Here is a 12,625-nt window from a genome sequence, read left to right on the forward strand (position 1 = left end):
TCAACGGTAACTTTGAAATTCTATTTATTTTATTTTATTTTTAATTTAGTGTGGATTTGAACAATCAAATGTTGAGTCTGAAACTAATTTCATTGAACCCGTCATGCATATGTATAAAAGCAGTTATGCACACTTTTTACATATTTATCTCCAATCTAATTAAGGTTGCAAATGAACCAAGTTGTTTATAAATAACTTAAGTCCAACTTAGGCTATGCTTATTTATTTAACAAACAAACCAAGTCCAAGCCCAAATTTAGACTCTATTAAACTAGTTAAGCTCAAACATGATAATGTGTTCATGGATAAACTTGTGGGGTCCCTTTTCTCAGGTTTGGCATGTGTTACCTTGGGGTTGGTTGACTTCATTTGACTTGAGTTTTTTCTAGGAGAGTTAAGCCTGAAACGCACTAAACGTGATTCGCTTTCCTAATCTATATAGTGCTATTCCTAATCTAAATGCGTAAGGCCCAAATATGCAACCATAAGATAAGAGGAGGGAGTGGGTTTGAGACAACAAATAAAACTCCAATCAATTAAGTTAAAAGAAAAATAATCTTGTGGAGTGCTGGTGAAAGTTAGCGGGTAAGCTGGGTTAATCGATCTATGCTTAATCTATTTGGTTAGGCTTAGTCTATAGAAAATATCCAAGTTAGTGAAACCAAAATTTGGTCTATGAGAGCTTTTTAGTAGAAGCTTACTGCCAAATTTTATTGTATAGTCTATTAATAAAGTGTAAGGGGGACCCATTTGAAAGAGTAAGAATTACATTTGATGGGTGCATGACTTTGCTATGAATTTTAAAGGGTGTGAAGTGATATTTTGAAATTGACTTAGTTTTCGACTCAAGACTCCCCTTTTTTATGGTGGTTTCATAGTTTGAGACTTGTTTTATGCAAGAGAAACATCTCCCTAAGCATTTGAAAGCACAAATTATCCTTGTTTTGGTCAACGGGCTTCACCTTAAGCTTTGCAGTGTAAAAATATTACTTTGTTGGGTGATTAGTAGAATAAAAGTACCATTTGCTTATGTTGAGTATTACTTGCATTGCAAACATCATCAAGGCTGTGGTGGAACCCCAAATTCAAGAGGGTAAACCCATGTCTTCAAAAGATAAGCATGGGTTGAATATCCAATGGGTAGTAACTCTTGAGACTATATTGAAGCCTAGAAACAATGCAATTCACAACCTAAACCAGGAAATATACCTTCAATCAATCATAATTGACATGGAATGGAGGATTAAAGAACAAACTAAGTGTGCAGGTACTAGAAAAGTGCAGAAAGAGTGTATTGTGGAGCATCGGCAGTGTCTCCCCCCTCCAAGTATTATAAAATATAATGTTGATGTAGCTGTTAATCCCTCAATACCACCATAGCAGTTGTGGCTAGATGTTTTGATATTGTTAAAGCTTAGGCCAAAGGCATTCCTCCATGTGTTTCTATTGTAGCTTAGACAAGTGCTATTCTTTGGGCTCTTCAACTAGCCTTGGAAGAAAACCATCAGAATGTATTGATTGAAGGGGACTCAAAGCTGTATTTTGATGCCCTGGAATACTCTGACAATGTTATGGATTTGACTATCTCTAATATCGTGCTAAACATTCTGGAACTCAAGAAGTGCTTCTTAGGCTGCAATTTGAACTGGACTAGGAGGGAAGCTAACAATGTTACTCATGGTTTAGCTAAACTTTATTCTGATTTAAATTGTGTTTTATGCTGTAATATTTCTTCTCTTCCCCATTCATTCTTGTAATTGTGGAAGGACCTTGTTTGTTGCTCCTTTTAGTTCTTAATGAAATTTGAGTTTATCAAAAAATTAAAAAAAGTGACATTTGCTTTTAGCTGCAATTAGGAAGATTCCTTCCTCCTACAAACTTGACTAGTATAAATTTCCAAAGGATAAAAAATTATACATATATATATATATATATATATATTGGCCTAGTATAACTAATAATATTTGGGATTTATCTATTAAATTCAACCTACTAATGATATTGGGTCATTGGAGGCCTTTTAGCCCGCCACAAGCCCACAAGTTGGGAGTAAACCTTGTTCATTACTTGTGATTGGATCCGCAAAGAAATAGCTATTAGGCTTTATAGAGGACTATAGAATGAGCCACTAGGTGTCACATGGCACTTCTCAAAATGGTCTTTAACACCATGTTAGAATTGATTTTAAGTTTTCTTTTATAAATTTTTTTTAAGATACAATCGAATTTCAATCTATGGTGTTTACTTCATAATAATTGGTCTTATCATCAAATTAAGACATTTATCAATGTTTGGTGTAAGTAGGGTTTGAACCTTAGATCTCTTATTCGATAACAATAGATTTTATTGGTTGAACTAACTGAAATCCACAATTAATATTAGGTTTAAGATTAAGAGAGAGGAGAGAAAGTGAGAGTGAAAACACATTGAAATTACCATGGTTTAGTCCAACATTCTACGTCCACAACAAAAAGTCATAAGTATCTACATCTTTACTTTGTTGAATTATATTATACTGAGGTTGTTGGAGAGAGACACTAACCTCATAATCACCCTGAAAAAATATTAAAGACAAGTATTCTTACATAGTTCTATGTATGATTATGTAAGCCCATATTCAATTTTGCAATTCATTTATGTTTGAGATTGGGTTTTATCATAGTTTAATCCCATAGTCTACGTCCACAACAAAAAGTCTTAAGTAACTACATATTTACTTTATTAAATTGTATTATAGTGAGCCCATTAGAGAGAGAGACTAACCTTATAGTAACCTTAGAAAAATATTAAAGACAAGTATCCTTACATAGTTACATGTATGATCATGTAAGCCCATATCCAATTTTGTTACTTATTTATGTTCAAGGTTAGGCTTTTGACAAGTATTAATAGGCTCGCTCCTGTGGGTTTTAGTTAGTTTAACTGGTAAAGTCTCTGATGGTTGTATAAGAGATTTAAGATTCAATTCCCGCCTACATCGAAAACTGATTGGTGTTTTGATTTGATAATAAAGAGCTATTATCAAGAGCAAACATCATATGTTAAAACTCTCTAAAAAAAAAAGGCTTGCTCCTAAATTGCATTTAGGCCCAGATTCGGAGGAGTAAAATGATCAACCATACCTTCTTTTTTCTTTTTCTTTTTTATAGAATCAATCATACCTTGATAAGACTTCTACAAACTGGCTTGTAATTTGTAAATTTACATTGAAAAATAAAAAGAAGGAAATAAATAAATTAAGTGTAATGATTCCGCCCCAACTGTGTAGATATTGTTTGCTTTGGGGCCCATGCCCCTCAGGGTTTTGTTCTCCCTCAAAGCACACAGCAGGTCTAATACTATATATAACGACTCAAGGAAAAGCGTCAGCCACATCTGCGTTATACCTCAAAAAGACTAGTCATAATTGAGGCTCCTTGCAGTTATTAATAAAGCCAGTTCAACCCAGTAAATACCCAATGTGGGACTCATCACACACCCATACACATCACACAATCAATCAAATTGGGGTATCACAATCTCCCCTACTTAAATCCCTAACGTTCTCGTTAGGTCCACTTTGTGGGGTAATGTCTCTGAGCCCACATGGGATTATCCGGCTGGCTCTGATACCATCTATAACAACCCCGCCCCAACTGTATAGATATTGTCCGTTTTGGAGCCTCATACCCCTCATGGTTTTGTTCTCCCTTAAAGCACACAGCAGTAGGGAAAAAGTTCTCTACATATTAAAGGAAGGTCACTTCTTATAAGCACATCCTCATGTGCTTCCCTAGGTAATGTGAGATTCTATAGATTGCAAGACCCCCTTTTTTAGGTAATGTGGGATTTCATGGATTGCAAGACCCCCTTTTTGGGTCACTACAATCAATTGTAACACCCCAAAATCATAAGTAATAAAAGTCTATTTAATCTAAATAATCCATAAAAAATATTAAATAAAAGAAACCAGCAATCTAAAATCTCATCACAAATGTCAGAGATCTAATCCACCAAAGACAAAACATCCTCAAATAATTCTCTAGTACAAAGTTTAATGCCATAAAAATCATAATAAACTCCTCATTTCCATAAAATAATTCATAACTGTTGTCTTCCACGAGTTTTTACTCCAATAATTCCTCTAATGTATCTGTAAGGGGAAATAAAGGGGGGGGGGTGAGATAACTCAATAAGTGAAATTCACTAACATTGGGGTGTGGGAACAAACCTTTCAAATAAATAATTCTTTCAACAAATTCACAACTTGTAACTCATCAATATTTTGTCATCAAACATTTCATGTAAAAGAAAATAAAATTTTTATATTGTGAGCCATCATAATATGTATACCATCATATAAACAATTTCCTAGGCTTTTCTCGTGGTCAATGTTTACGCTCCGTTAACAGTGTTGTGTTGTCCCCTTTTAGGACTAGAACCTCATTTCCATCCCTTTTTCTTAAGGAAGGCTCCTTTGGAACCTAAATGTGCACTCCCTTACTAAGGAGCTTCCTTTTTAGATCCTCAATAGCATACTCCCTTGCAAAGGAGCTGTCAAATGTGCACTGTCCCCTTTTCTGGGACCGTCCCTTGCTAAGGACTAGCTGCAGTATGATTGTCTATTGCTAAGAACTAAATACAATACTGAACTTTTAATCACGTCTTGCCATAGGTTTTCAAAACACATTTCAACATGCTCACAAAAATAATCCATTCATAATTCTCAAAATATAAAGATATATTCACACATATAAGTTTAAATAAATTTAGATTGTCCCACAAGTTTTCCATAAAACAAATAGTCAATGTGCACATCAAACATTTATAAAATATCAATTTATATATAGAATATCAACATATTTCTTTGATATAGAATAATTTAATAATCAACATTGTTTTGGGAAAAACCCCCAAAATTAGTAAACACCACTTACCTCTTAGTTGCAAAATAAAGGAAATCAACCTCCCTTGAATCACAACAATTCTGTAGAATTAGAACCTAAAGACTCCAACTCAACACCACAGTGAAGAAAGGCAAAGTTCAATAGTCGGCTGAAGCAAAAAGGAAGCCCCCATCAGTAAAATACACGTGTGACTAAAGAGGAAGAAGGCTAGGGTTTTCAAGGCACATATATTTACTTATGCCACCTTACTTGGGCTTCATATCCCATAGTATTTATCTTATTTTTAATATCTTAGACCCAAATCAATTTAATCCATTTAATTGTAAGCCTCATTTATAATTTACATATAATAATTAAATAGGTATCAAAGTTATGGAGTGTTACATTAAGGACTTTGGACTTCACTTTGGTGAGATAAGCTATGTTCGTTGTCATTGCTTGGACTTATAAGGAACTTCATATTTCATAGTGATGCAAAGTTAACTTCTCACTTGATATATAGTTTTTTTTTTTTTTTTTTTTTTAATCACAAAAGTATATAGCTTTTTTTTTTTTTTTTAACTTATTGAAAATATTTTTTAATTAAGCTGTACCTAAAAAAAATTTATACTTAAACAAAACGCGTTTAAACTGTATAAAGTGTAAACCACTTTATTACATATAAAAAAATAGGGCAGTTTTACAAGTTCATCTCAATCCTTTCTCTTCTACCGTTCTTTTAGCTATAATTTTGGTTTACTATCTTTTAATATAGTTTTTTAAGGTTTTATTATTTCTAAATTAGGTAACATCAAAATTATAGTGTTAGAAAATTTTTGGGTTAAAACTGTAGAATTTATATGTGTTTAAATTCGTCATAGAACTAGTAACGTGCAGTGGGGGGGAGGAAAAATAAAAATATGAGGTTAAATTTTTTTTTTTCTCTGTATATACTATATCTACTATGTATAGCACTATAAATGAGTTCTTTAAAAAAATTTAAAACGTAAATTGAGCCCACTATAACTCAATATGTATACTATAAATAATATATTTAGTAAACAAATTAAAAAAATAACAGCATCTTTATTTATTTTTCTAAGCCACGGATACTTGTTAGAATAATGACTATGCGTTCATTATAATGTTATAACAGTCCAATTAATCTAAGTAATTGGTATATAATACGAATCACTAATGAGATTGTGACTCTATTAAATGAATATATAACATTAGCTAGACTTTATGTGTGGGTATTAATTGAAATTTAAGGTATTTAGTCTAGCTATATAAATCCTCCCTCCTTTATTATAATTATCAAATTATCAAAAACATTCCACTTGATCTTCTTAGGAACTTCCTTCGAGTTTCAAAACCTAGGTACATTGTGAAACCTACAAGAAACTTCTAGGCAATTGTACATAAGTTTTTGTTTTTCATACATTGAAAGGAAATTTGAATAAACAAATCAATTTTTATTTAGATAAATAATTAAACCGAAATATTTTTTTTAATTTAAAAATTGTATCTTCTTTTCTTTTATATATATTTTGTTAAGCCTTATTAGATCTAAATTTATAAAATTTGTATATTAATTTAATCTTGAAATTTAGTAAAATATATTTCTCCTCCTTAAAATTCTGAATTTTTTTTGTTTATTACTTTGGCTTGTAGGAAATAATGGTTCGGTGCAAGTAACTCCAGAAGCCCCAACCTTATCCTCATTCTTTAGTACAACCAAAACACCATTTAGTGGCTACTCAGATGAAAGAAATAACTGCAAACTTACTACTCACATGTTACATGGGCTTATAATCCAGGTATGATCATGTGTTTGATATGTAGTTCAACAAGGCTTCTGCCTAATATGCCTTTGGATTGTTTTCTTTGGTAGTTTGCTGTGCCATTTTGTCAATAACGTGCCCTTTAAATATATTTACCTGGTTAATACTAACTTAGCGATAGAGTATTTTTTTTTTTAGAAATAATTACATCATACTGCTAACTCCGTAACTTGAACCCTTTCCCTCTTAGACCCCCAAGCACTTTGTACATGGGGGGTGCTAATTCAGTTACAATGCTTTTGGCAATAGAGTAAAAGAAAATATGAGTTTCCTGATAGAAGTTAAAGTTGTTTTTAATTAAATTTTCATTAATAATAAGTGTAAGTTTTATAGATTAAATAAGATTGTAGTGAATGCATGTGGGGGGTGTTTCTTGAAATTATGTGCGGAATTTTATGAATGTAAGAGTTTAGAAAACAAATTTCTTGAGAGTTAAGAGGTAGGATGAATGTCTGGCTTACCAATTTTTCCAACATTTCTATGGACTGCATATCCGACAATTATTTTATTGTTTACTTACTGCTCACATGGGTAAGGCAAGCAAAGCCAAGCCAACCCCACGCTCAGTCAAACACAACCTAAAAAGGTATGTTGGTACCCCGGGCCGTTTAGATTTTGAAACTGTCAAGCCCACTCAAAAGTCCTAATGCACCGACCGCAGGTTTAGCTCTGCGGGTTGGTAAATGCCTCACGCTATTTTGATGAACTACTTGATTGTGTAATCAAAATATATATATATATATATATATATCATATCATATCATATCAGAGGCTGGTGTGTACAATGAAGGGTCAGTTTAGTGTGTTAGCTTAGCTAGCTCATCTTCTCCCTCTCTGCTAACTCTTCCTATCCTCCACATCTCATTGCCTTCTCTCCTGTTTCTCAATGGAATTACCAACAAAGGAATATTATTCCGATGACCAGAAAGACCGATATAGTATAAAGACCAAGAAACTTTCTTACGAATTATGTCACCAATTTGATGAAATCAAACGGGTTTGTTGGGGGAAGCCACCCAATAACACTTACATTTTGAAAAATGTGAATTGTGAAGCGAGGCCAGGAGAAGTCATGGCCATTGCTGGCCCAAGTGGGGCAGGAAAGACCACATTGTTAGACATACTAGCTGGAAAGATCCCACCTAGTAGAGTTTTGGGTCATGTTCTTGTAAATGACCAGACAATGAATGCTAAACACTTTCGGAGAATATCTGGTTATGTCACACAAGATGAAGCTCTTTTCCCATTTCTTACTGTTAGAGAAACTCTCATGTATAGTGCCCGTCTCAAGTTGCAAGGCGGGCTCAAAATGGCCACAGCCAGAGTCAGTGAGCTACTGAAAGAGCTTGGACTAGAGCATGTTGCCAATGCCAGAATTGGTGGTGAATCAAGGCGTGGCATTTCGGGTGGTGAAAAGCGTAGAGTTTCAATTGGTGTTGATCTAGTGCATGATCCAGCTGTTCTTTTGCTCGATGAACCAACATCAGGATTGGACTCAACTTCAGCTCTGCAGGTTGCGTTGTTGCTGAAGTCTATGGCTACAACACAAGGTAAAACAATTGCGTTAACTATCCATCAACCCGGTTTCCGAATTATTGAGTTATTTGATCAAATTTTGTTGTTATCAAATGGAATAGTTGTTCACCATGGAGCCCTGCATCTACTAGAGCAACAACTTATACTTGCAGGTCATTTAGTTCCTCTGCATGTTAATGTGCTTGAGTTTGCCATTGAAGTGGCAGAAACCCTGGTCATGGATATTGTAGAAAGCGAAGTCAAAGACGTTGAACAAGGATATGAGCATTTAAGTAGAAATCCTAACCAACGTCATGTTGAAAAACATAAAATATGTTACTGTAACAGTCGGTTCAGGGAGGTTTTAATACTAGGTCAGAGATTCTCTAACAATATTTTCAGAACAAAACAGCTCTTTGTTGCAAGAATGATACAAGCAGTACTTGTTGGGTTTGTGCTTGGGACTATATTCACAGAGGTTAGCAATGATCCACGGAGATTTAAGCTAAAAACTCAAGTTGGTTTCTTTGCCTTCAGCCTCACCTTCTTATTGTCTTCCACAACTGATGGCTTGCCAATATACTTGCAAGAGAGAAGGATTTTAATGAGAGAAACCTTGAGAGGAGCTTATAGAATCTCTTCTTATATTATAGCGAATACTTTTGTGTTCCTTCCTTTCCTCTTAACTGTGGCTCTTCTCTACGCCACCCCAGTTTACTGGATAGTTGGATTAAGGAGGGAAATTGATGGTTTTCTCTACTTCTCACTGGTGGTCTGGATGGTTTTATTAATGTCGAATTCATTTGTTCTATGTTTTAGTGCACTAGTGCCAGATTTCATCATAGGGACATATTTAATTGCAGGGCTTATGGGATCCTTTTTCCTCTTTTCTGGGTATTTCATATCGAGGGAGGACATACCTTGGTGTTGGATTTTCATGCATTATTTGAGTTTGTTTAAGTATCCATTTGAGTGTTTTATGATAAATGAGTATGGAGGGGAGCAGGGAAAGAAAAGATGTTTGGTGAGTGTAGAAGGGCAATGCATTGAGTATGGTGATAGTTTTCTGATGCAGCAAGGTTTGAAACAGTCACAAAAGTGGAGTAACTTAGGTGTCATGCTGGGGTTCATCATTGGGTACAGATTTTTTTGTTTTCTTGTTCTATGGTACAGATCTTACAGAACCAGATGCTAGAAAGCGTCAATGCAATACAGAGAAAGTTCTTCTGGTTTCTGTCTTGTCCTCTTAAACATCAATTCATTGGCCTATAGTAATTAATGTTGGTAACTTAATGCTTGCCTCTTTATTTTTTGAGTAGACCTATTACTGTAAATTATTTTACCATTTTTTTACCAAAACTTTCTGTGACAGATTATAAGTAGTTAACCATTACTTACACATAGACCAACTATTTTTTATTTACCAATTACACTCTATCAGGTCACAATTGTGGTAAGAAGTTGTGAAAAATTATGTGGTCCTAGACTTTTTCTTATTTTTTAAGCATTTGGTAACTTATATAGTGTGCCTTTTAGGAGAAATTATACAGTCCTTTGGTGGTGGACAACGTTACTTGTCCACTATTCCATTAAAAAACTTTCATTTGTTTAAAATTGTTAAGTCAGTAATCAGTTTCTGTTTTAAAAAAATTTCTAACTCAACAATTTTAAACAAGGTGAGAGTCTTTTAGTAGAATGGTGGACCACGTCACTTGTCCACCATGAGAACCTTATAATTTCTCGCCTTTTAGGGCTGTTAGGATCCAACCGAAACTACCAAACCAATAAATCCGACCCAGCTTGATCCTATAGATTCAACCGATCCGCTCAATGTGATGTTCAATACTCGATAGTGATCACATCTTTCAAAATCTAACAACTTCCATGTCGAGTGATGGGTCGTCGCAAGAAAACCAAAATCCAACTGATCTATCATATCTCCACCCTTTATTAGGGTTTTTTCTGCCGTCCTCCATCCATGAGATTTCAATCAAATCTTGACCAAATCTAATGAGATCTTAGCCAGATCTAGTGAGATATGCTTTCTCTACCGTTATACTAACTCCAACTTGCATCTAACCACCACCCCTTGAGACCCAAGCCATCCAAACCACCATTCCTTTAGGGTCTACAACAAGTTCCATTCTTTCCCACTCAAAGTAATCAAACCAAGTTTGGGTTAAGCACAAACTCAACCCTGACCAACCTGTGGCACCCCTAGTGCCTTTAATAGCATCAAATAATAATAAATGGATGGCTTTGGACTTCACTATGGTGTGATACTAATAGAACTAGAAAACAAAACGAGTAGGATTAATTAGATTACGAGTTAACCCTTATTTTTTTCACCTACTAATATATCATCATCATCACATCATCATCATATTGTATCTGGCTTTCTTTTAATACAAATAAGATAACAAATTAAATACTCAAAAAAAAAATTTAAATAATATATAAATCCTTAAATTTATACAATTTTTTTTATAGTTCACTAGTAATATCATCACTAAAAACAAACAGAAAAAAAAAAAAAAATTACTAACTTCTGAGGACCATAATTTTCTTTTAGGTACATCATATCATTACCACAAATACTAAATGTCATGGACCAATACTAAAAATTGTTTCAGAAGCAATTGTGGTTTTAGAAATACTTAAGAGATCACATGTCATTAAAGAGAACTAAAAAACCAATTATAATTCTCTTTCCACCAAGTGAGAATATCCAACTTTACATGTTACCTTCAAATAATTAAAAAAATATCAATTTTTTTATTTAAAAAAAAAATCCCATTCATTCAAAAATAAATTGACCTTTTTTTTTTTTTTTTGGGAGAATACTAAGTTTTTTTAACAAACACACAGGAAGAGGGGAAAAGGTTTTTTAAAGAAACTTACAGTGGTATATATCCAAAATGACCTAACTCTTGGATACACAACATTAAGTATTTTTAATATACACATGGGGAGATGGGAGAAGGTTTTTAAAAAAAAACTTACAGTGGTATATATCCAAAAAGGCCTAACTCTTGGATACATAACACATGCTTTAAATCTCTTTAACTCACACTCATTTTTTAATGTGGGATTAACCCACTGTTTTTTCTTTTGAGAATATAAAGTATTTTTAACACACACACGGGGAGAGGGGAGAAGGTAAAATAGATTTCCTGCAGGTCTTTCAAGTTATTTCCCTTCCAATTGAGTTAATAGATTTAGGTCCAATTTTGCTAGGTCTAGATACTAAGGTGTGCTACTTAGTTTTTCATTATTTCTCTTCCTCTTTTATATTCCCTCTTCTTTTCAACGGGTTTTTCTCTTTTCTCAAACAAAATCTTCTCTCTTTTCTCTCTTTCAACATCTCTCTTTCAGATCCTCAAAATTCAATCTTCTCTTTCAAGTTTCAATTGTCTCTCACTTTCCTTAGACTCATATCAAACCACCTCAAAGCCAAATTAAACCACACCGATGACGCACCACACAGACTTTACTTCATTCATCATCGCAAAGCCAACGGGCCAAGAGCGATGTCACATCATTTGGATCGGTGTGGTTTGTGGGTTTTATTGGAGGATTTTTTTTTTTTTAATTTGAGTTTTTTTGGATTTGAAATTTGTAGGACGATTTTAGCAATTGTGATTGTGGTTGATGGTAGTTGACTTGATGTTGGTAGCTTGGGTTTATGGATGGATTTGGCTTAGTTTGGTATGGGTTGTGTTTTAGGTTGTTGTACAGTAATTTTGGCGGTGGTTGGTGGCAATCGATTTTGTTGTTAGTAGCAGTGGCTGGCATTTAACATAGTTTTTGGTGGGTTGCATAGCTAGATAGTGGTCGATGGGTGGTGCTAGGTTGAAAGGTTTTTGCAAAGAAATTGGAATTTTGTTATTATTGGAATGAGCTAATCAGAGAGAGAGAGAGAGGAAATCTAAAAGTTTGTTACAAAAAACTTATATACTCCAACTAACTTAAATATCTAATTAATCAACTCATTAACGTGTGGATATCAATTGCACAATCAATTAAATGCGTGTCTATATATATATATATATATATATATAGCAAGTGTTATTTTGTAAGAAATTATATAATGTATAATGTCTACAAATATTTTGTAAAAAATTATATAATATTTCACGTATAATGTTTATTATGGGTAATAATATTTAAAGAATCAATTTCGATCAATTATATTACATGCCATGAGAATCATATAATAATAAAGAATATGAACCAATTGTTTGAGTAAATTGACAAATATTTAGTGGAAAACTTTTATCTCCAAACAGGTTTGAAAAAAAAAAAAAAAAACCTTCAGTCTATTACGTGGTGATTGATAATAAAACCATTCATATCTACTTTTGTGACAATACTTTTTGTGTGAGTCATATGTGACTTGTA

General features: G+C 33.6%; 1 protein-coding gene across 1 annotated transcript; it reads left to right on the forward strand.

The window, feature by feature from the left end:
- The first annotated feature begins 7,595 nt into the window (after nt 1-7,595).
- LOC126696347 (ABC transporter G family member 10-like) lies at nt 7,596-9,419 on the forward strand. Its single transcript, XM_050393105.1, has one exon. It carries the CDS (start codon nt 7,596-7,598, stop codon nt 9,417-9,419), a length of 1,824 nt encoding a protein of 607 aa, XP_050249062.1.
- Nucleotides 9,420-12,625: the final 3,206 nt, after the last annotated feature.

The sequence above is a fragment of the Quercus robur genome, chromosome 8 (genome assembly GCF_932294415.1).
Source record: "Quercus robur chromosome 8, dhQueRobu3.1, whole genome shotgun sequence".
In the NCBI taxonomy this organism is placed as follows: Eukaryota; Viridiplantae; Streptophyta; class Magnoliopsida; order Fagales; family Fagaceae; genus Quercus; species Quercus robur.

What these genes read in the sequence shown, in the direction of transcription:
- LOC126696347 (XM_050393105.1), top strand. Translation starts at nt 7,596, where the DNA reads ATGGAATTACCAACAAAGGAATATTATTCCGATGACCAGAAAGACCGA.